Source organism: Chenopodium album, chromosome 7, assembly GCF_948465745.1.
Source record: "Chenopodium album chromosome 7, dcCheAlbu1.1, whole genome shotgun sequence".
Taxonomy (NCBI): Eukaryota; Viridiplantae; Streptophyta; class Magnoliopsida; order Caryophyllales; family Amaranthaceae; genus Chenopodium; species Chenopodium album.
Window position 1 is genome coordinate 56,869,359 of NC_137840.1, and position 26,119 is coordinate 56,895,477.

At 36.9% G+C, this 26,119-nt stretch overlaps 1 protein-coding gene across 2 annotated transcripts; it reads left to right on the plus strand.

Moving 5' to 3' along the window:
• The first annotated feature begins 399 nt into the window (after positions 1-399).
• LOC145639085 (protein phosphatase 1 regulatory inhibitor subunit PPP1R8 homolog) lies at positions 400-5,993 on the plus strand. 2 transcript variants are annotated; one of them, XM_081690229.1, is made up of 3 exons: positions 400-559; positions 1,761-2,310; positions 4,760-5,993. In XM_081690229.1, exons 2-3 carry the CDS (start codon positions 1,874-1,876, stop codon positions 5,580-5,582), a joined length of 1,260 nt encoding a protein of 419 aa, XP_081546355.1. In that variant the 5' UTR covers positions 400-559; positions 1,761-1,873; the 3' UTR covers positions 5,583-5,993. The 2 variants fall into 2 exon arrangements, with proteins under 2 accessions (XP_081546355.1, XP_081546354.1); XM_081690228.1 differs by having other exon boundaries at positions 1,822-2,310.
• Positions 5,994-26,119: the final 20,126 nt, after the last annotated feature.

The following is a 26,119-nucleotide window of genomic DNA, read 5'->3' on the forward strand; positions in this document are numbered from 1 at the left end:
CAGTGCATGATAGTAATCGCCCTAAGCATGCACTAGAACCCTAGAGAGAGAAAGTTCCCCACTATGATTTTTTCTTATTAATACAATGTATATTAATAATTAGTTAGTTTCATATAATAACTCGGGACATCACCCGGGTCCAAAAACTAGTAATTTGTTTAATTGGAATACAAAGTGTATTTTATTGGTTAAACATATTAGTAGCCTAGTGGTTAGAACATTACCTTATTTTATTTACCTAAGGTCATGGATTCAATCATGGATTCAAATCATCATCCTAAGGCCTTATTTTGATTGGAATTACAATTTCGTAGAAATTGATTTCATGAGAAATTGTAACGATGGTAAATTACTAAATTTTGCAGTCGTTGTTCGTCAATAGTCTCAATAGGCAGAATATACGGAGTAGAGTGTGTTGAGTATTATTTTTTTTACACCTTAGGAGTTTTTCACTTTTACGCTGCACCCTTTTCTCTCTCTCCTCCATTGAAGCATACTCTCAATTCTCCATTGAAGCGCCTTCCGAAGCTTTCTCTCCTCCATTCAACCAGCTTCTTAGGTATGACGTTTTTTTTAAAAAAAAAACAAATTATCGAACATCAATTTCTCAATCTAGGGTTTAATTTCTCACTATCTTTGATTTAATTGCCAGTTTAGTCGATTTAGGGTTCTTCATATTGGGTATAATATTGAGCTATTTGTAATTTTTTGAAGTTATGAAAGATTATAATGAGCGGTTTTGTTCCTTGAATTATGTTTTTGTGCAATTTTCGTTGATATTTTTGTAAACCGGAAGAAATTTATGTGAATTTTTTCGATCCTGATTTGCTAATTGAGTCAGAATTGGTTGCTTATGTGTTGCTTTTTCGAACTTAATCTAGCCCACACCTGAGCTAAAGCTTTTTGAGGCTATTGGAGCCCGAGCCGAGCTTAGGATTTAGGGCTCGTCGTGCTTTGAGCTCGAGCCAAGCTTACCTAAATCGAGTACCGAGTTTAAGATAAACCTGTAAATTGGGCCAATGCCCCGGATTATTTCGACATACACATTGTATTATAACTTACTTCAAGGGATTCAAGTAATTTTATAATTTTGACTATTAGAACCTATTATTACAAATCACAACCACCAATTGGCTGTTAAAATTCTTCTTAATGTACATTCAAAAGATTAAATGTTTTTACATTTACTTGTGGATAGTTAAAGATCTTATGCTTAGAATTTTGTATTGGCAAGAATGAAAAGTAGAAATGTTCTAACTAAATAAAAATAGAGGAAGTAACATAGAAATAGACGTATACGGAACTCAAAATATAGTTTATGAATCAAAAGTTTCCATATTGGATTGAGAATAGAGGGGAATGAAGATATATTAAGTTGCATCAAAGATTTACCAGGAAATAGGGATGGGAAGGTTGTGGGGTGGATGAATTTGGTTGGTTTCCTATTCAAAATTAACCCTTCCTCCTTTTTCTCTCCCCTCCTTTTTCATTTATTCCGTTAATGCCATCACTGCAATTATATTTCTGCAGTTGTTTGCTAATTAAGCACACTGTTAATCTATTACTGTCAATTGGATGGAAGAATTTCTTTATTGCTATCGCCTATTACTATTATTGAATTTTTGGTAGTGAAGTGGCATGTATTTGTAAAGTTAGCCTTTTTAGTCGATTCTAGATGCAGTGTTTCATTGAGTGTTTAAGCTATGTCCTTGCCGATCAATTAAACTTTATTTGGTTAGAAATGTAATTATAGTCTTCAGTCTTATTTGGTTGCTCTTCGGTTCTCTGCTGCTGAGATTGGTGCTGCTAAATTTATTCCAGAAATTCAGAGAATCTGCCACTGCTGCCAGGATTGGTGGGTATAAAAAAATAAATGTATGGAAGAGCAGGTCTTGACAGATTTAAGAAGGCGCAGGCCTTGGAGCCCTTTGCTGTCACTCCCAAAACATCTTCCTTGCCACCTCCTAAATCTGTAACACAATCTTATCCTCAGCATCCTACTCAACAAGGACAGGTGCAGTCACAGAAACCGGCTCTGGATGCAGCTGTGTCTGTACCCTCCACGACAACTCCCAATGTTACCCAGATTGGTGGGGGACATTCTACTTGGCAGCCTCCAGATTGGGCTATTGAACCTCGTCCTGGTGTATATTATCTTGAGGTTGTGAAAGACGGAGAAGTCCTTGACCGGATTAATCTTGACAAAAGGAGGCACATCTTTGGCAGGCAGTTACATACATGTGATTTTGTGCTTGATCATCAATCTGTTTCACGTCAACATGCGGCTGTTGTTCCACATAAAAATGGAAGGTTTGATTTCTTTCACCTTTTCTTTTCTTTTTTTTTTTTCCTTAATTTCTTTCACCTTGTTTCTTGTGTACTTCTTTGGCCTGGGCTGTCTCTTCAAATAATTACATATTTTTGTCTACATTGATAATTACCATGTCTACAAGATTTCATACTATATCTGAGTAGCATTTATCAATTACTTAAGTGATACAAAGTGTCTATGACTAAAAGGGACAGAATTCTCTGGGGCCAACTAGTAACTTTCCTACAAGGTACAATAATTCTGAATTACCTACAACGTTAATAGTAGTAGTAGTAGCAGCAGCAGCCACCTTTCCATTTCACAATACACGAAATAATGGGTACCCATTCCCCTCTTAAATTTTATTGTTCATAGCATGTACTTGATGCTTATTTAGTGGCTACACTTATATCTCTTAACCAAAAGTGCTCCTAGTATATACATCTATTGTGATTTCAGGTCTAGTAATGAGTGAAAACATGAATGAAATGTCAGACAGTCGAAATGTTCAAGTTTTATAGTCAAATTGTTTAGCACATTATGAACAAAAAGAATGTCATTCCATAGCAACACTTACTATGGGACATTTTTCTTCATGAAATCAAACATAGGCCTTGGTTTTAAAAAGCGCGCCGGAGGCGCGCCTTGCTCCCTGGGAAATGGGCTTTAGCTAGGTGAGGCTCAGTCACCTACGGAAGGCGCGCGCCTCAAAGCGCCTTTGCGCCTCAAGGAAAATAACTAAGATTTAAGTTATAAATTGAAGAATGATGAACATTTTTTCAAATTCAAACAACTTTAGCTTTACATATATCATTATTTAATTTATTATGAATCTTTTTAATTGGTATTAAGTACAATCAAAGTAAAAAATAATTTGAAATAAATATATAAATACACGCGCCTTGCATACAAAAGGCGCGCGCCTTCGCCTTGCGCCTCACGCCTAGGCTGCAAGGACCATTTGCGCCTTGGTGCGCCTTGCGCCTTTTAAAACTAAGACATAGGCCCTATATGGTATACAACTATTAGTTAAAATTTATTGTAAGCACTTATTTGATTGGTTGTTAGTTTGGTAAAGCAGAGGAAGTGATGATAAATTGGTTTATCACCACTCATGTGGCCATGTGGGTGTCTTTGCTTTTAGAGAGAGAGAGATGATAAGTTGTTGATATAAGGTTGGCATAAAAAGAATAAACTCAATAACGTTGAAGTGATTAAAACTTATAAAAACAAAAAAACCTGAAAGTGAGTAATACTTGGGGAACCCTGAACTGGATGTAGTATTTTTTAGGCAATTGTTTGAAGAAATCTTAAGAAGTTAAATACTTGATGGGTAGTGGGGTGAATGGAAATCAAGAACATATTTCTTTCTCAATTCTATTTGGGGCTGTGATTCAATAGGACTTGTAAATTAAAAGGATAGATGTATTGAAGCCTATAATTTGCCAACTTAAGGTTAAGTATATTCCCTTACACACTCGAAAATTAATGCATATACTCAACTTCAATAATAATAATAATAATAAAGTTACTTTGTTCTCAAAACAACACTAAAGCTTATATTTATGCCTAGTGCTGTCTGGTTTCCTAATCAAACATGAAAAAGAAACTAAACAACCTTGTAAAATAAAAAGGACAATACCTAAAGAATTAATTAAGGAAAGAGGCTTAGAATATTTAAAGATCCTAATTGAAGGCCCAACACACCTTAGATGAAACCAGCAATAATGAAATCTCACTGTTAAACCCCCACTTTAACGGTTTGTTTGGATAGCAAAGTGGAAGGGAAATGGAAGGGAGGGAAGAAGAAGGAAGGGGAGGTAGAAGGTAAGGTTACATTTTCCTTCCAAATCTTTCTAACATTGGAAGGATTTGGTTTATTAAAGAATAAAGAGAGAGGGAAAATGAATCCTTCCATTTCCTTTCCCTTCCATCTTACCAAATGGTTTCCAAACTAGGGAGGATGGATACCTTCTTTTCTCTAGTCCTCCTTTCCCTCTAATTTTCTCTATCCAAACAAAGTGTTAAAAGTACTGTAAAATCAGGAGAGTTCATAACTATAGTTGTAAGGATATTCATTAAATAGGGTCTGATTGACTTAAGTAGTTTGTCATTTAAATTGCTACAGTTTAGAGTATATAATGTGCATTCAGTATATAGCAAAATAGCTTATCTGACGATAAGTTCTTACTTAATACCTGAAACAATTTCAGTATCTCGGAGAGCTATAAGTTTTCCATTGAGCACTTTATTAAACACCCATGGTCAGTAACATGTTAAAGACTTAAAGTCATGTTGGAGTTTGGATTTTGCTCTAAGATGTGATTAAATGTGCAAGACCTCCTCCTTGCAAAGTGGAGGAAAAATTATTAAGAGAATTAAGTTGACAAAAGATACACCTGTTGAAATCATTTGCTAAACGTTGTGATCGACCTGGCATTGTTGCAGCGTATATGTTATGGATTTGGGATCTGCACATGGTACATTTGTTGCGAGTGAGAGATTAACAAAAGATACACCTGTTGAACTTGAAGTGGGGCAGTCTCTGCGATTTGCTGCATCAACTAGAACTTATATCTTGAGAAAGAATGAAGCAGCTCTTTTCCCTCCACCTCCTATACCCACAGAAATTGATCTGCCGCCACCCCCTGACCCTTCTGACGAGGAAGCTCTTGTTACTTATAACACACTATTAAATCGTTATGGTATAAGCAAATCAGACCTCGTTAAATCCACAAACTTGTTTGTTGTATCCAGTGGAAATGATGATAGCCAACCACCAACTAGAGCAGCTAAGAGAATGAAGAAATCTAGAGTTGCCTTCAGAGACCAAGTTGGGGGTGAGCTGGTTGAAGTTGTTGGGATTTCTGATGGTGCCGATGTAGAAACAGAACCTGGTCCTCTTGGTCTAAAAGAGGGAAGTCTTGTTGGTCAATATGAGTCACTAGTCCAAATCACGGTGATTCCAAAAGGGAAAGGCCAGACGTCTGTCAAGGAAGATAATGTCTCTCCAAAAGGCGTTACTGACAAATTACAGGAAGTCTTGAACAAGGTTAAAAAATCTAACTCATCAAAAAGTGGCATCTATGATGACCTATATGGAGATTCTTTTTCTGGAAAGGTGGGTTCGTCATGGGCAATCTCCTCTGGTAACCCTGTTGGTAGAGAACCATCTCCCTCAAACAATGGCGGGATGAAGGATGTTTTGTCCAACACTGCTTCAGGAAGCAATAATATTCTTGATGATGACGATGACTTATTTGGTGACTGATTGAGGCAAGTGATCAGGTGGAAAATTTCCCGACTGCCTCTCTGAAAAGGAAAAATGCTCTTTGATTGGTTAGCCACTGTCAATGAAATCAATTGACTGAGATGCATTTTTTTTTTTGGCTAAAGACAGGGAGGCATCTTTAGAGAGGTGATTTTGTTGTATTTTAATATTTGTTTTCTGTTTTGGTGCAATTTCACCATCTGTGTGAGGCCTAGGATGTGATCTTCAGATTCTAGCTGTATAGATGCAATGCTCTGTACGGAATTGTCGGATTGTGCTTAAACTCACAGTCCCTTGAGTTTGTATGGTGCGTCATGTGTGTCATAAATCTGAGCCTCACATCACAGCTTTTGCATTTTTGCATCTTGATTCTTACATCTTATAAAGTACAGCTTATTATTTGATCTTTCATTTTTTGTGTAATGTTGTTAAGGATCCCTCTGAAACAAATTATATCTCTGTTTCCTGCTTCTGGTGACTTACTTACCTGCACTTTTTGATGCCCTTAAGTACTTGATTGCATATGTTTTGAATTTCATTTGTTTATGGTGTGAAATTCAAACCTCTTAAGGATCATATTACTTTGTTGGGCCTAAGAAATGAAGATCCCTTTTGAAGTGTTGCTATTACCTGCTCCTTGGCTGCTCGAACACATACGGAACATTGAGTGGATCATGTTATTCTGTTCAAGACTTGGCTTGAATTAGTGCTTGATTGTGTTCATTTAAAGTTTTAAATTTGTATCTAAAATAATTGGGTAGTCTAACTGTACTTTAGTCACTCACAAAATAATTACTTTGTGTAAATGAAATTGTTTATATTGCTTAAGGAAAGCAATTTAGTATGGGATACTTTGGCACTTTACTTGGTTATCACTGCGACTGAGTTAGGCCTGATTTTTTTGAGCTTATGGCAGAGCAAAGCAGATTTTAGCACAGTAGAGCAGAGTAGAAGCCGCTCAAAAGAACTGGCCTTATTGAGAGAGAAAGGTGAAGTGTTAGCAAAAAATTGGATAAGCACTAATGATATTTGTTCATAAATAAATTTAATGTGAAACTAATGGAAAATTTGAGAAGTAGAAAATGAGGGTTTTTTTTTTTTTTTTTTTTTTTTTTTTTTTTTTTTTTTGTGTGTGTGTGTTAAGAGAGCCACAAGGGCGGGTGATGAGAATCGATTCCAGGATCACCTGAGATCGGGAGGGGAGCTCTAACCACTTGAGCTATCCCTCACTCTAGAAAATGAGGTGATAACTCAAGTGGTTAGATCGATTCTCATGATTACCCTGCCCTTGTGGCTCTCTAAAAACCAAACAAAATAAATAAATAAATAAAAATTGAGAAGTAGCAAATAATTGAAGGTAAACGAAAAAATTTGAGAAGCTTCAAAATAATTGAAGGTAAAACAAAATAATGTGAAACAAATGTAAAAGAAGTAAGTAGTAACGTATTTAGCTTATTTGAAGTTTGAACCATTGAACCTATGCAAGTATTTGAACCTCTTTATCATTTAAGGAGTAATCGACATTTCATTCATTAGAGCAAATAATTGCACCAAAATTACCATTCAAACATCTACTCCTTTTCCCTTTTACTCTTTCAGTATTTTCTAGAAACAATGAAATGACTACTACAAGTAAAGTAAAGTGTATTTGAATAGATAGAGGGATATTGCGTATCCATAAGATTCTTAAAACCCGATATATAAATATTTTATCGTTGTGTATTTCATCTTTTTCACTAAGTGATATGTAATTACGTATGTGGCGACCTGATAAATTCTCAAATTGAGTACGTATAATATACTTTATTAAGAAATTGTTTTATGTAAGATTTTAACAATATCCCATGATTTTTATACTAATCTGTATGCTATTTAATTTGACAAATTTTACATAATTTCTTGTGATATTTTTTGTTTGTTTGTAAAAATCCTAATTAATTATACAATGAATAAAAAACAAAGAAAATATCAAACTAATATGAATTTTTAATTTATAAATAACTAAACCCCACTCCCGTTTCCATTTATCATCCATCTACATGCAAGATGCAATATTATATAACTCGGATTGTATTATTTTACACATTTTTGTAACCTACTACTTGTATTATGTTTAGACTAATATTTTGAAAATAAAACACTAAAAATATGTGAAACTTTCCATACATAGTGGATTTTTTTAATTGAACAGACTTCAATTTTTTAAAAATTATTGTTATAGGATTAATAAAATCTAGAAAAAGTTAAACAATTAAGTGGAATTTTTTTAGGGAAAATAGGGCACATGTGGACAGATTTGATTAAAAAAAATATCTTTCACCCATTTCTTCCCTTTGGTGTTCTAAAGGGCCAATAATCAAGGTGTGTGAGACTGTGAGCACAATTTTTAGATCACAAATGTAAAGGTAGCGCCAATGATTCATCATATAAGCTTGTAAAGAAGGTAATAACTTTAGCTTTTGAGCTTTAAGAGGTGGTGGCAAATAAACGAAGCATTTATACTTTTTAAAATAATTTTTTTTTTTCTTATTTAAGGGGTTTTATTTTTTATTATTATTATTTTTTTTCATATGGAACGAGTATATGGATTTAGGCCGACCAATTTTATGCACACCTAGCTAAGTGAATCTCATAAACTATTGTATAAGAATTAAGTGGAATTTTTTTAAGAATCGAACCTTTAACTTGCTAGGGTGGAATAATAAGAAGTGATCGATGCTGTTATATCATTCCTCGTTATGTAAACACGAGTACTCTGTATTGAATTGTTGATCTCAATCGGGATTCATGTTTATGATGTCACTAAGAATGAAGAAGCAATGACGTTCCAATTTTTTGCTAAATCAAGTGCGCGTCACGTTGGATAGATATAAATAAGTTTCATTAGATAAAAAAGTTAGTTTAGAATTCTATTTGGATAAAATTTAAGGATAAAATTATTAGTTTAGAGTTTTATTTTCGATAAAATATCAATATTTCAAATGTACAAATTGAATTATAATTTTATTTTCGATAAAATATCAATACTCCCTCCGTTTTTAAATACTTGCTTCACTTTCCTTTTTCGGCCGTTTTTAAATACTTGCTCCATTTCCTTTTTTGGAAAGTTTTTACAATATTTAATTCATTTCTCACACTTAGTGGACCCAACATAATATTCTCTCTCCTCATATTCTTCCACTACTTTTGCTTTTTACATTTTTTGTTTATTTTCTCAACTGCCCCACTACCTCCATATATATTTTGTTACTTTCTCCAATTTCTCCTAAAACTCCGCGCATGGAGAAATGGAGCAAATATTTTAAAACGGAGGGAGTAATTATTTTCAGAAATTATCATATAAATTTATTGTTTAACCATAACATTTTTTGGAGCGAAGGAAGTAGTTCAAACGCGTAAAACATACATATGTAATATATACTAATCGGTTAAAATAATATACTTCACAATATAATAGAATTTTATTACTATGTAGACCTGTCAATTAGGGTTGGTTACGAGTCATCTCGGATAGGGTTACTTCAGGTTACAAGTCAATAAATGTTCAACCCTTACCCAAAATATTGGGTTCAGGTCAACCCAACGGACTTTGAACATTTATTTTATTTTATTTATTTTTTTTAATTTTTTTTTTAATTTTTTTAACGTATTAAATCGAACATTTCCACCAACATTATTATTAGTTCTTACATGACTACTAGATAGCTAATCGTCACAAAAGCTCATCAATTTCTAACTAATTTTGTATCAGTGATACATTTAAAATTTTGATATATAGATTAAAAAATTATCTTAAAATTCAATAAAATATATGAAAGGATGAAAATTTGAGTTGGTTACTTCAGAATAGGTATGGTATACATTTCATCACCTTTAATAATGTTTTATTGATGAAATTAGTTGACATTCATATAACATGATTATATTTTCTTCGTTTCTATGTATAATAAATAAAGTAAAACGTCTAACGCATAATAATTTCATCTTTGCTTCCATGCATAGGAAAGCAAAGTGTCCATGGTCCAATAATCCAATGCATAATTTCTTTTGTTTGTTTCTTTGGATTGAAAGTAAAGTGTATTGGCATAGTGGTTATGCAACAACTTAACAAGGAATTATTGAATTTCTCTTAATAAAACAAGAGAATCTCGGACAAAACTAAAAGTTTGTTAAGAAAAGAACTTAATTATTTATTGATCAAGTACTGTATGACTTATGAAGATGATACGTTGTTCATACGAGAGAGGGTGTTGGATTGATTGATTGTTAAAGGAAAAAGTTATTCGATCATTCTTGAAATAAAGTATCATACGAAGAATAATACTATTTTTAGATGTTCAGATTTAATCGTTATCACAACTTTTTAACTAGAAATGAAATGTAATTAAATATATAATAACATCTTTGTTGTTTGTAAAGAAATATAATAATAAAAAAATCATATCTTTGATATTTTTTTTTATTATTTTTTTTTACAAAGGATACAAACAATTACATATTAATACTAAAGCAAATAGAGTGAACCGCCACTTCTCCTGCAATTTGATGAGCTCTGTGGACGCGCTGACGAGGCACCTTATGAATACTACAAACCCGAAAGGTCGAGCCAAGTTGTAAAATTCTCCGAATAAGCCATCACTACAAAATTAAGTTAGTATAGCATCAACTAAAATTCGTTGCTACTCACCAAAAATTCGTTGCCTACTCTATTTAGCCATGAGTTGGAAACGAAAATTTGTTGTTGCTAAAAGGCTTGTTGCCATGGGATTTTGGCTACCAGTTGCAAATCAATTTTGTTGCAATATTGCATCCATTTAAATATAGTTTCCATGATGGTTGCTGTTTTTGGTGCATTCATTGCCAACTTTGGCAACAGATTACCATTGGTCGTTGCTAAAATTAGCAACAAATTATTAATGTTAGTTCCTAAAATAGCAACAAATTATTAATGTTGGTTCCTAAAAATAGCAACAAACTATTAAAGTTGTGTAGACACCCATTTGTGTCTCCCCAAAACCAAACCCAGTGATGAGTACCTTTCACGTCGACTCATAATCGAATGAAACGAAAGTGTGGAAAGGTTTAGTGTTGCGGATAGTTTTTATTTCTTTTCTCTTCTCTCTGTTTTTGAAAACTTATTTTAAGAAAACAGCCAATCCAGTTTGGTTGGTCCATGATATGGGCCCAATAGTAGTGTAGTTGGAAGGGGCTTGCAAAGACCTTTCCAACGATATATTATAAGCCCAATTCTGATGAATATTGAGGAAGTTATGGCCAATTTACCAAACTGGGCCCGGTTTGAGCTTTATGTACGACCCAATGATCTAGGGGAGGGCCTAATATGATTTATCATTCCTAATGCAATTAGGAATGGTTTTAGTCTTCTAGATTCTTCTAGACGGTTCTTTTCATTCCTAATTCGATTAGCATTGATAAATTGACTTTTGTTGACTTTTCAGAGTTTTAATCAAAATCAAATAGCATTTTCAAAGAAATTATATGATTTTATCCTCCAGTACGGTAAACTTATCGGATTTTCGAAAACGCGTTAAAATCAGGCTTGGCGCCTAACCCCAGGCCTTGGTGCCTGGAACCAGGCCTGACGCCTGGCGCTAGCCATTGGCGCCTGGCGCTAGTGTTGGTGCCTGGCGCCAGCTAGCCAGGGTTGGCGCCAGCTCTGTTTTTGAGCGTCAGACTCTATTTTGTTTAATTTATCCTTTTGGCTGATTTTCTCTATAAATATCGTATTAAAAACTCCGTTTTCATGGACCAATTGATTTTCATTCATCACCTATTCTCTCTTAATCATTCACCAATCCACACCAACTCTCATCAAGATTTTCTTGATTATTCTCTCTCTTTCTTTTTCTTTTTCTTCTAACCTTGTTTTCATATACAAAATTCCGCATTCATTAGATCTAGAAACACCTAGCCATATTCGAAGTTGCCTTCCCTCTAGACGTGAAAGGTTTAATTTCTGAGGGTTTGGTCCCAAATCTCTCTTTCAATTATTTAATTTAATTGTTTGATTATTATTTTCCTTGAAGTTACTAACGTGTGTATTTTGTAATTAGAAAGAGATACGAGGCATCAAAGTAAGTACTTTAATGGTTTTAATTGATGTTATGATGTAGAAATCATGTTTAAATTGTTATTATGATATTCCTAGTATCATGTCTAGGGTAATTTTAATATTAAATATGATTGTTGTGATGCTTCTTATGCTCTTCCTAATATTTATGATTGTTAGTATCATGTTAGGGTTAAAGATTTGATTTTTATTGCTTAGTGACATGCTAGGGTTTGTTATTAATCTTGTTAGTATCATGCCTAGGATCTTGCTATTTCTATTATGCTTTAATATTAACATGATTATGATTATGATTATGATTATAATTGTTATAATTTATGATGGTTATGATTATTGTAATTATTATTCATGATATTTTGATTATTATTATGTTGCTTGATTATATTATTTTTATTGCTTGATCGCCTTTTATGTATGTTAAAGGGAATTAGTACTTGTAATCACGCTTAATAAGATAATTAATAATCTTGTTAGGGTTAATGTGATTATAATTCAAGTGATCGCCAATAATAGATTTATTTGTGCATTAAATTCAACCAACATAGATTAAACAGGTTTAGGGTTAATCCTATTGATTGCATGTTAATCAGAAAGCGCACATGAATACGATCAGAATAAAGTAGAGGCCTATTATTAGGGCAGGTTCAATCTCTTTTAGGTTGGATTTGTACCTTCATCCCCGAACCCTTATTTGGTTCTAGACCTTATGGAGTTGACGATCTCTTGGATCGTTAAGGGGTGTAACCTTTACCTCGTGAACGGTTTACAAGTTCCTAAAACTTGTTGGCGACTCTTTTGCTCTATCTTCTTCCCTTTTGGACGCCACCGTACTTTAGTGTATGATCACAGTGGGGTTCAAGCTAGTGGGATTAAAGCTTTAAATTATTCCCTACAGTTTTTGGCGACTCCACTAGGGAGGATTTCTATTTTAATTCCTGAATTTGTTTCGGCAATGATTTAGAATGAGTGGATGAGACTCGAAAAGTTCTAAGTATTTCATGTGCGTAATTTTGATTAACATTATTGTCATATGCATAAAAATGATCTCATTGGAAAGACCATCCATAATGAGTTAAAAACATAGGATTTTACACGTAGGAAATTTGAGAAATATCTTTCACAACTAGGACTGAAATAACACCGCGCGAAACTGGAAAATTTTGTCGAGCTCAGAAAGCTGCTGAGGCATGTGGGAAGTAGCGTCAGGGGCCAGAGCTTGGCGCCAGACTTTTAGCCGTAGCGCCAGACGCTAGCATTGGCGCCAGGCGCTACAGTTAAAAGCTGGCGCCAGTCTCTGATTGCTGGCGCCAATTTCCCCCAAATACCGAGCCAAAAATATGCGTTCTAATTTCGACCGGTTTTTCGTATTGTTTGCTCGATCCTACTTCCTGATTGAATTTTTTCTCACTTTTCTGAAACCCATATGTGTTCTACATATGGACATAACCCTCTGGGAATTCATGCTCCATCTACCTGATTGAACGCTCCGTGCAACAAAGGGTACATCCGAGATGTTGAATTCACCAAACCATGGAAGCGAGTTTTTTTTTTTTTTTTTTAAAACTCGCGGTGTCTCATCCACTCGCGCCAACCCTTCACGGTTAGGCTTCCGCGCGGTGCATCCGGACAATTAACCATGGACCCTTTTTGACTAAACCATATCTCGAACTTTAGAGAACTAGAGCCATGGTTAGGTTGCGAACTCATTGCATCATATTGTGCCTAGCTACTTGACTAATTGTGCATTATTTGTTGTGCATATCTATTCTATGTTTCTCTTAACCGTTTGTTGACTTGTGTTGAGACTAAATAAATTAATGACTTAAAAAACTTTGCCTAATTAATTAATTGATTAATTAATTTGAGTCAATAAAGTCTAATATTTTAATCAGAATTGACCTAGTACGACTTTAGGCATACCCCAATTGACTAATAACACCGAAAACAGTCCCAGACCGAAGCTCCAATATTGGCGCCAAGGTCTGAGCTGTAGCGCCACACTATGGAGTGTAGCGCCTGACGACAGCTATGTTGTCTGGCGCCAAGCTCCACAGTGTGACGCCAGTCCTGTCGCTTGGCCGACAGTTCGGATTATTGGTCGAGTCATCACCTAGGGTCTAATTAATCAGTTTTCTGTTTAATTCGGTTAATTTTGCTGTCAATAATATTTAATTGAATCAATGATTGAGTTTAGGCACTAAGTCCCATGGTCTTACACAAGAGTCCAAGCATGTCACTTACACTCAACGCACACACCAATACACATACTTTGACCATGATTAAGTGAGTCTTGTGTGCGCGTTTTTCCGTCATTTTTTTAGGGGGGTAAGTCGGATATTAATCCTCCAATCCAAAATAATAATACTTAATCCCCTAAAAATATGTACATTATTTTTGCCAAAAATATGCACCCTTTTCTTTTTCTTTTTTCCCTTAAAAAAACCATAAAGTCAAGATGATTCGAGTCAAGTAATTAAAACGCAAAATGGTTTAATTTACAGCGCGTGGTCAAGAAAGGAAGGACGATTAATCAAAGACAACCTCTTCGTACAAGTCCAACTTTTTGACAAATCCATAGCTCGCAAGAGAAAAGCTAAGACTATAATGGCAACTCAAGAAGAAGTCAATGATCTTAAGAACCAACTGGCTACTGTGACTGAGACACTGAAGCTTCTCGCACTTAGGATCGATGATCCCGTGAAGCAACAACAGATGGACCTCATGCAAGAGAGTTTAAGCAAGTTGTCCAGCGACTTCAAGTTTCAAGAGCTTACATCACAAGGGGTCTCGGTGGACAAAGATCTTCATCCGCAGAAGTTCAACGCCAACGACATCCCAAAATTCAAAGCAATTGACAACCCTTACTTTCATTTAAGAGCATTCGAAACCATAATGAGTATCAAGGGTATCGATAAGAAGGTCTTTCCTTCTCTTTTCTCACTATCTCTCGAGACCGTTTGCCAACAATGGTTCTTTTCTCTCGAGAAAGAAAAGACCTCTACCTGGGAGTCTATAGCAAACGCTTTCGTAGATAGGTACAAGTGCAACATTCAAGTCGAGACTGACCATAGAGAACTTGAAATCCTCAAACAGAAAGAGAATGAAGGCTTCACCTCTTTCTTTAACAAGTGGAGAGAAACCTCAGCTAAGATGATTGAGGTGCCAAATGAAAAAGAGTATGTGAGACTGTTTATCAAGAATCTCCAAGAAAAATATTCCAAGCATCTTAAATATCAAAATAATCTCCATACCTTCAAGGCCGTTTATGACATTGGGATCAATATTGAAGATGACTTGGCTAAGTCAAAAGTTGCCAACAATAACTCCAACAGTGGCTGGAAAGGAAAGAAGAACGACAATCCTTCTTCTTCCAAAACCGCCCACTCAAATAATGTTAGCACCTTTAATTTAGGAGAAGTTCTTGCCATGAACAACCAAGGACAGAAGAAACCATTTAGGAGGAACTTCACTCCTATTGGCATGAGTTATGACACCGCATTTGATCGATTAAATGCAAAAGGTCTTATAATTCCCATTGGACCATTTGGGGACCCACCAGTTGAGAAGAGGTCGGTTAACTGGAACCCCAATGCACACTGCAAGTATCACCAAGGTAGGGGCCATTCCACTGAAAGCTGTTGGAAGCTTAAGGAAGCTATCCAAGACCTAATCGACAATAACAAACTGCCGTTGCCCCCTGCCAGTAAGAAGCCAAGCATCGACAATGCACCTCTAGCTCATACCCTGGCTATCTCCGATGAGGAAAACGAGGTTGACCCCTCCTCTCTCATTAGACCTGTTGAAGAAATCAGTGCCATAGAAAAAGAAGAGGAGATCTTTTTCGATGTCAAGGATAACCTTCCAGAACTGGCGAATAAAGATGATATACAATTGCTCACACTGTCTATGAAGGAGGCATCGCAACTACTACGTGAAGCTCTCAAAGTTATGAACGAACTCCATAAGAAATATGATGAGCTTCCACTTCCAAAAGAAGAACCTAAAAGAGAATTCACACCAGTGAGAACGACTTATGAGGCAAAGCGCTTTCCCTTACAAGTCACTGAAAAACCCAAGAAGAGCAATAGAATTTACACTCCAATTGGGATCCCATATGCGCAAATGTTCGAAATGCTCTCCGAGAGTGGCAAGGTTAAACCTCTCGAACCGAGACCATTCGAGTCATTAAAAAGGACAGATAAGTATTACTGTTAGTATCATCAATCAGGGGGTCACACTATAGAAAACTGTTTCAAATTCAAGGATTTGATATAGAAAATGATTGATGAAAAGAAACTAGTCCAAGTTCAACAAGAAGAGGATACTACCATTAATGGAGTTTGGGACAGTGATGAAGAAGATGTCTATCTAAAGGACATAGTAGGACCTTCACCTTCTGTGTCATACACCACAGATGACATTTGGGCTGAAGAAGATTCATCAATAGATGTCCTCACAAGATCTGGGAGAATGCAACCTCCCGTTTCAACACAACCTATGCCAACCGTACATCAAGTTCCCATACCTATCATCGAAGACAACGACATTGTTAAACAGTTTAAGAAGACAAAAGTTGAGATGAATGTGTGGAAACTTCTGGCAACATCTCGAGAGCATAGGTTGGCTGTAATGAATGCCTTGGATAAAATCGGGATAGATTCTGACACTACTCCTGAGGGACTAGCCAACTTCCTCACAAGTGACCTTCCTAGTCCGATTAATTTGATCACCTTTTCTGACAAAGATTTACCCCCAGAAGGTGACAAACATTACAAGGCATTAAACCTCACGGTAGTCTGCAAAAGGATAAATGTTCCTATGACTCTTGTAGACAATGGATCGGCTATTAATGTCTGTCCACTTAGAACTGCGAGGATGCTCGGCATAAGGGATGAAGACTTAACTCCGTCCACACAAGGAATAAGAGCCTACGATAATACTCGTCGTCAAGCTCTTGGCAAGATTACCCTAAATGTAACGGCAGGAGCAATAGAACATGCTACTACTTTCCAAGTAGTGGACATCAAAGCTTCATTCAACTTATTGTTAGGATGCCCTTGGCTTCATGATCTATAGGCCGTCCCTTCATCTCTCCACCAACAAGTGAAAGCTATAGTTGGAGGAATTCCAATCACCATCGATGCTTCGCCTATGAGAATCAAATCCATAGAGAATCCAATCATTAACGTAGAGCACGACGAAGATGACGAAGACCTATGGGGCTTTAACGAAGAAGTCTCCTTAATCCAGGAGGATGAAGGGACCCCTCTTTGCCATGACCCCCATTCAAGCATGATTGTCAACGCCATGCTGAAGAAACAAGGACACTTTCCTGGGATGACTTTACACTATGTGAAAAAATAAAATTGGCACCGGTTCAAACCCGGCCTAAGGCACCGGTTTGAACCGGTGCCAATGTGGGGGGTGCCAATTACCCCCCGTTTTGGCACCGGTTAACCGGTGCCAAAAATACATTAAAAAAAATTTTATCCTCCTTTTGGCACCGGTTAACCGGTGCCAAAAATGTCCAAAAAAATAATTTTTTTTTTTTTTTTTTTTTTTTTTTTTTTTTTTTGTGTTTTTTTCACTTACCAATTAAATCAATCAACTGAAAAAAAGTAACAATCACAACAAAAATCGAATTGGTTTCAATATATATAATCAAAAATTTACAATACATAATCAAATCCAAAATTACAATATAGATCAATTACAACTAACATATAAATAAAAAAAAAAAATTACATTATAAATCATAAAAAAAAATTATAATGTAAAAATAGAAAAATTACAATATAGATCAATTACAACTTGCATAATCTTCTGTACCTGCACTAATTAAAACAGAAAAAAAAAATCAATTGGTAAAAATAAGCTTAAGAATAAATAAAAAAAAACCCAAAAATTCAAGTCGAAATTAAAATCGAAATTATCAAAAACGAAAAAAAAACCAATTAAAAATCAAAATCAATATCGGAAAAAAATCAAAATCGAAATTATCAAAAACGAAAAAAAAACCAAAATTCAAATCGAAAAAAAGAAACCAAAAATTCGAAAAAAACAAAATCAAAATCGGAAAAAAAAAACAATTAATATTGGAACCCAAAAAACCAAAATAAAAAACAAAATCCTAGAAATCAAAAACGAAATCCAAAATCAAAAATCAAAATCAATATTGAAAACCAAAAAACCAAAATCAAAAACAAAATTCCAGAAATCGGAAAAAAAAAAAACCAAAATCAAAAACCAAAATCAAAATTGAAACCCAGAAAACCAAAATCGAAAAAAAAATCCCACAAATCGAAAAAAAAACCAAAATCGAAAATAAAAGGCAAAATAAAAAAAAAACCAATTACGAAAAACAAAATCAAAATCGAAATTGGTGAATCGAAAACAAAAACAATTAAAATCGAAAAAATAAAGCCAGAACTTGAACTTTGAGAGATTTTGTGGTGGTGGCGGCGGCTGTTGTTGCTCTATTTCAAGCTTTGGTTGCTGCAAATCGAAGGGAGAATATGAGGGAGAGGAGATCGATGGAGATGAAAGAATAAAAAAGAACGAAGAGAGAGAGAGAAGAACGAACAGAGAGAGAGAGGAGATTGAAAGAAGAAAGAAGAACAAACATAGAGAGAGAGAGGAGAGAGAGATCGATATATGGAGATTGAAAGAAGAATGAACAATGGAGATTGAAAGAACAATGGAGATTGAAAGAAGAATGAACAGAGAGAGAAGGAGGAGAGAGAAGGAGAGGAGAGGAAATGGGGGCGGATTAAACGGTTTTAGGGTTTAAATGTTTAATGCTCCGTTTTTTTTTTAAAAGGATGGACCGGTTCAGTGGCACCGGTTCAAACCGGTGCCCTTTGTATTTTTGGCACCGGTTCGATCTGAACCGGTGCCATTTCTCTTGGTCTAAAATCCCGCCCATTTTTAGGGCGGTTTTTGGCACCGGTTTGGTTTGAACCGGTGCCATTTGGGGGTTGCCTTTTTGTAATTTTCTACTAGTGTTAGGAAAGAAGAAAGGAATGGCAAAACCACTGAAGTCACCTGGCCTCCCTAAGTTAGATACTTTCGGACTTGGTTTTGAACCGACTCGGGAAGATCTCAAGCGAGCCCAGGAAAAGTTGAAAGCACGTAGGGACGCTCGCATTCAAAAGAAAGCAATTCCAATGGATCCGTACCCTCTTACGCTTAATGGTCAGTTCATAAAAGAAGGAGAGGATTATCCATGCCATGAATTTCCCGAGCCATTTGTTGTAAACGGCATAAGACAACCGGGATTTGAGATTTTCTTGGATTGCTACTTCACTGATGAAATCCCAACTCCCGTCCATAAGGAAAAAGCACCCCCATGCTTTGACTTTAACGTCATGGGATTACTGTTTAGGCGAGAAAAGAATGAGCCAACTTATGAAGAAGATAACTCCTCGCTCATTCAAACGGTCCTACAAAGTGAAAGCTTCGACCCCTCGAAGCTAATTACTCCAGCTGAAGGATTACTACAAGGGTGGCGCAAGACTATCAAAGTGACTACTCCAAGCGGAAGGAAGATAACAATCACGACAGGACAGGGACCGATGTTTGAAGAGTCGTTTGAGTAAGAGTCTGAGTCAGAGTCTTTCCCTTTAGAGTCTTCTAAGTCTTTAGTAGTAACACCTCCCCCTCCTATTTCTTCTCCTAGGATAGTTAGTGGTCCAATCCCTAAGGGCATATCACTCTTTGATGTAATGATCTCGGAGTATAATAATATTTCTCATTCTCCTTACTTCTTGTGTTCCTCCCTAACCCAAGATGACGAGCATTGCTTAGCTAACGATGAAAAAGACAAAGAAATTATTAAAGCAATGGAAACACTCGAAAAGAAAACACCGGTAATTGAAGAAACTGAAACGGTTGATATCTCGAATGATTCAACTCATAAAAGAGAAGTTAAAATCGGATTAACATTGAATAAACAAGAAAGAAACGATTTAATTAACTTACTTAAAGAATTCATCGATGTATTTGCTTGGTCATATGAAGATATGCCAGACATTAATAGAGAAATAGCTCAACACACTATACCACTAATTCCAGGAATGAAACCTGTAAAACAAAAGTTGCGTCGAATGAAACCCGACGTAGCACTTAAAATAAAAGAAGAAGTTCAAAAAAAAAATAACTGCAGGTTTCATCAAGGTATCCAAATACCCCGAATGGGTCACCAACGTCGTCCCAGTTCCAAAGAAGGACGGAAGGGTAAGGATGTGTGTCGACTATCGAGATCTAAATAAGGCAAGTCCAAAGGACGACTTCCCTTTGCCACACATCGATATTCTGGTAGATAACACGGCAAACCACGCGCTTCTCTCGTTCATGGATGGGTACGCAGGTTACAACCAGATTCTCATGGCAGAAGAAGACATGGAGAAAACAACCTTTATAACACCATGGGGCACTTACTGCTACACGGTAATGCCATTCGGGTTGAAAAACGCGGGTGCTACTTACCAACGTGCAGCAACTGCCTTACTTCATGACATGATGCACAAAGAAGTCGAAGTATATGTCGACGACATGATTGTAAAATCAAAAGACCGTCCAGGCCATCAAGTAGCCTTAAGGAAATTTTTCGAAAGGCTAAGAAAATATAATATGAGGTTGAATCCATCAAAGTGTGCTTTTGGAGTCACCTCAGGCAAGGTCTTGGGATACGTCATAAGCTCTAGAGAAATAGAGGTAGATCCAACCAAGATTAAAGCAATCATGTCAATGCCACCGCCCAAGACTGAGAAACAGATTCGAGGATTTATTGGCCGGTTGCAATACATAAGTAGGTTCATATCAAAACTGACGACGATATGTGAACCAATCTTCAAGAAGCTCAAAAAGAATGTACCAGTAATATGGGATAACGAGTGTCAAAAAGCCTTTGAAAAGATCAAAGCCTATCTCGCAAATCCTCCCGTATTAGCACCAGCACTTCTCGGAATACCTCTTAGGTTATATTTGACGGTTACCAAAGAGAAAATGGGAGCCATGCTAGCACAAGAAGTAGAAGGCAAAGAGAACGCAATCTATTACCTAAGTAAAAAGATTCTCGAATACGAAACACGCTATACACCGCTCGAGAAATTGTGCCTCGCCTTGGTGTGGGCCACAACTAAGTTAAGATATTACATGTTGGTGCATACCGTTTTCGTAGTCTCCCGATTAGATCCACTCAAGTATCTGTTCGAGAAATCTACACTCAATGGACGCATATCAAGATGGATAGTCAATCTAGCCCAGTTCGATGTAAGGTTTATGCCACAAAAAGCTACTAATCCGTGGTGTCAGACTTTCTAGCAGAATTTCCAATAGAAGACTCGACGCCAATACAAGACAATGAATTTCCAGATGAAGACCTAATGGTCACTGAAGATGATACTTGGACCTTGTATTTCGACGGATCCTCAAACCAAAAGGGATGTGGCGTCGGAGTACTACTAGTATCACCTAAAGAAGAGCACGTTCCAATCTCAATAAAGCTTGATTTCGACGTTACCAACAATGCTGCTGAATACGAAGCATGCGTGGTAGGCCTTGAAACAATTTTGGCATTGGGAGTAAAGAAGTTAAGGATATTCGGAGACTCTTCTTTGATCATCAATCAGATATCTAAAAGGTGGAAAGTAAGGAGCGAAAGCCTAGCCCCTTACCAAACCTATCTGGAAACTCTTACCGATCAGTTGGAGAAGGTAGAATACACATATCTACCTAGAGAGGAAAACCAATTTGCTGATGCCTTGGCAAGATTAGCCTCAATGGTTAGGATTCCCACAGAAATCGAGCAAATGCCTCTAATTATCGAAAAAGGCACAAACCAACATATATCCAGGCTATAGAAGACGACGACTTAGTCCAAGAAGAAGAAGAAGAAGAAGAATCGTGGTACACGGACATACTCAATTATGTCACCAATGGAGAATACCCTCCTCATGCTGACAAAAGAGCAAAGCGAACGTTGAGACTTTTGGCTTCTCAATACGTACTCATAGACAACGAGCTACATAAAAGGGTACCTAAAGGTCGAGCTCTCTTATGTGTAGGAAAGATGGATAAACAAAGAGTAATGAGAATAGTTCACGAAGGAATCTGTGGCACTCATGTAAATGGCAAAATGTTAGTCTAGAAAATAATGCGAGAAGGATATTATTGGACTACAAAGAATAGGGATTGCCATCAATACGTAAAAAGATGCCCTAAGTGCCAAATTTATGCCAATTTACAACATGTCCCTCCATCTTTGCTCTACACCTACACATCGCCATGGCCATTCTCTACATGGGGAATTGACATCATTGGCAAAATCACTCCCCCAGGAACAGGAGGCCACGAATTTATTCTAGCAGCAATTGACTACTTTACAAAGTGGGTCGAAGCGCAATCGTACGCTAAACTCACTGCAAAACATGTAGCACTCTTTATCGAAAGAAATATTATTTGCCGATATGGAGTCCCACATGAAATGATAAGTGACAATGGAACTCACTTTCAAGCCGAATGTGAAGAATTGCTACAAAAATATGGCGTTCAACACCATCATTTTTCCCCTTATAGACCTCAAGCAAACGGAGCAGTTGAGGCAGCTAATAAAAATCTAAAGACTATCATCGAGAAAATGACAGAAAATTATAAGGATTGGCCTGACAAGCTTCACTTCGCATTGTGGGGTTATCGCACGTCAATCCGTACATCAACAGGAAATACGCCATTTTCCTTGGTATATGGAATGGATGCCGTACAACCTGTCGAATTAGAAATACCATCTCTACGCATTGCGCTAGAAAGTAAACTCGATGAAGTTGAATGGACTAGGGCAAGATACGAAGAATTGATTCTACTCGATGAGAAATGACTAGAATCTCTACATCACACTCAGTGTTACCAAACTCGTATGGCTAGGCATTTTAATAAGAAGGTCAAGACAAGAAATATCAAAGTAGGAGATTTGGTATTAAAAGCACTAAGGAAAAATGTTTTAGACCCAAGGGGAAAATTTAGACCTAATTGGTCTGGAACCTACATTGTCAAGACAATCCTATCAGGAGGTGCAGCAAAACTAACTGATATGGATGGCAATGAATTCTCAAACATGACCAATCTTGACCAACTTAAGAAATACTACCCATAATTACTTGAGTAGGATACTCAAGAGAGCTACGTTCGGCCTGATTCCTTAAGAAAGGATACGTAGGCAACCCTTTACGGGTGCGGCCACTTTATTTTTCGACATCTCCGCGTTCCAGAATTAATTAAAATTTCAACAGAAAATCGGCGAATTATTAGCGTCGCAGAACAGAACCTGGCGCCAGCCAAAAGTCATCAGCGCCAGCCGATGGAATTGGCGCCTGGCGCCAGACTTCAATGGCAGGCACCAAATGCCAATAACTGGCGCCAATTCGGGAATATACTCTGGGCGAATTTCGGTGTTTTTCGGAAAATTTTCGACTTCCGTACTCGAAGAATTTCTGGAAAATTAATTTTTTCGATTTTCATTGCTTTAATAAAATAAATTTGAAGTGAATAATTTAATTGAAAGCTGAAATTTCATTAATAAAATAAAATTACATTATTGATTGAATTTAAATTAAGCTGAAATAAATTAACTTTAAATAAAAATAACAATCCAAGTCTAATAAATCTAAAGCTAAGCAATGCTCTTAATCTTTCTTTTCCTTTCTAGCTCTTTTCCAATTCTTGTCTGCTTCCTCCTCTTCATCCATAACTTTAGCTAGTAGGCATCCTTTAGAGGACCTACATTCAATTTTGGAATAGATAGTGTCCCCTCCAGCTAGCACTCCATGCTTTTTTTCCACCCAAGCTTTTTTGTCTGTGGTGTTAGCTTTCCTTTTTCCTTTGTCTTTGGTAGTATTTTTCTTCCTAGGCATTGTAGGTGTTTTGAATTCAATTCTTGCACCTAAGCGTTCCTTGGCAGGAGTCACCCTGTCCCCTAGACGATTCTTCACATCGGTTCTACCCCGATCAATCGAAGATTTCTTCAGCAACCACTTCTTTACATCATTGGGCAAAGAAGGAGGAACCTTTTGGGTAATCACTTCCCATAAAGGTCTAGCGCTCCAGTAAGCATCGGATCTATCTACTTCTTGTGATACAGGGTACTCAAAGGGAGGACGAAGATCTCCGGAAGGAATATTCTGAAGCAAGCCGTATTGTCTTTTTACCCTGCAGGGGTAATAATAAGTTACACGAGACAAGCTTGGAAGACGGCAGAAAGGTTGCTTGTTAACACCAACCATCCTTTCTATTTTCCACCATGGGACGACCCACTTGATAGCAAAATCACGTGATTCAAAGACTTTTCTCCACCCATGGCGCCCAATTTTAGGGATGCGCTTCTTCCTTCTCACGAAGCAATTGGGAGTATACTTTTCAATGTCGTCCGGAGGGCTAATTAATCCTAGCCTTTCCATTAGCCACATCTGTAAAAAAATTGCAATGCAAATAAATTATTATTACAATACAAAAGTATATTTTTTGATTTCTGTAATTAAAAATATTATTTTTCTACCTGTAATAAAATCGGAGAGCCGCGAAGAGGCGCTTTTGGGTTCCTTTTCAGTTCATCTAGACTAATCATAGTCTCTCCAACTATTAATGGCATTGGATTTCTCCCTGATTCAATTTGTTCTAGTACAGTGGTTATAATTGATTGACCCTCATTATTTTTACCACTACTAAGAAAAATTTGGTTAAGCATGCAAAACAGGAACGCCCTTCTTCTATATATATGAAAATATTCAGAAAAAGGTTTATCAAAATAATGGCGTGCAAATTCTTTCAAATTAACTATGTTGCCATCAACTATTCTTGATAAATCCCTTTCCTGTAAATTAAAGAAGCGCTCAAAATCCTTATAATAGTATGCATCTACTCTAGGGATTGCTATAAGGTCTATCGCAGGAAAGCCTAAAATAGCACCAAATTCCTCCGGCAAAGGGCTAATCTCATCATACCCTATTCTGAAACAATGAGTATTAACATTCCAAAATTCGAAAGCGGTATATATGAAGTCTAGGTCAAGATCTACCCCTTTGATGCCATAAATTCCCCCCAGGTGAAATAAATCTAATTCTTTTCTCTCCCTCGCATTAAGAGATCGACACCATTCATGAGTGTATTGGGTGAAGGTCTTGGTGACTAAAGACATGATTATTGTTTTTCTAAAGAAGAGAATTATTTATTCGCTGGAATTATGAGAAGAATCGACTGGGCAGGGGGATTTTTATACAGAAAGTGCGAGGAATTTCAATTAGACTGAAATACGGTATCAGCGTCAATTGGCGTCACAATCCCGTGATTGGCGCCAACCGCCAGCGCTTGGCGCCACACGCTAAGTGTAGTGCCTGGCGCCAGAGGCGCCAAGTTGCCAGACCAGCCGCGCGTGCTCAACTTGCGTTTTTAATATTAAACTCGAGTCGGTTAATGACTTTATGGCTCCGTTTAATTTTCCTAAACATTTTTTTATCCTTTTTCTTAATTAATTAAATATAGCTATTATTTTTAATTTATATTATTTCTTTTTGGACTTTATTTAAAATTCCAAACACCCGACATTTTATTCGATTATTTTCCTTTTTTATTTTTTCTTTTTGGGGGAGAGAGTCGGATACCCTCCACCAATAATAAAAATGACGGAATTTTTGCGCAAAATTGTTGTCTCACTTCTTTTGCACACACAAACATACACACAATAGTAAATAAATTCATAATAGCATAAATATACAAAATGTGTCTATGAATAAAGAGTCTAAGGCAAAGTTCTATAAAAAAGTCAAAATAAAATATACACAGGAACAAGCTACGGCGCCGGAGGACGCAAGCCCATCATATCATAAAATTGCGCCGTACGAGGAGTCACCTCTCCACCAGCTCCAGTCCTAGTTCCAGCCTCCGAAGGAGGAGGAAGACTCAATATAAAACCACTCCAGCCAGGATCAACCTGAGGCTGAGGACGCGGAGGCTGCTGCGATGACGAGCCTACCTCGTACATCCCACCACCTCTGAAAGCCGAGGTATCCTCTTCTACCGGTACAGCGTGAGCACCCTCAGAAGAAGATCCCGAGGCCTCAGCAACGTCATCTCGAGCAGCCTCAGAGCGACCGCCTCTATCCCCTAACGAAGTGCGACGACGTCTCGAGCTAGACCTCGCTGGATCCCTCCGCCTCTCAGGTCTCGCGCGGGTGTGAGAAGCGATAGGCTGGCCCTGCAAAAAGAATTAAATCAGAAACAAAGTAAAATTGAAGCAGCAATGCAAAAATAATGAGTAAAGAAAGGCTACCTCTCGGATGACGTCATCCCGACGGCAAGTGGCCGCATTCCTCATCCGGACGAGCTAGCTCCGGAAGGCATCTATGCATCGTGCCATCGCCGAAACCACCTCGCGTGAAAACTGTCAGGAAAATAA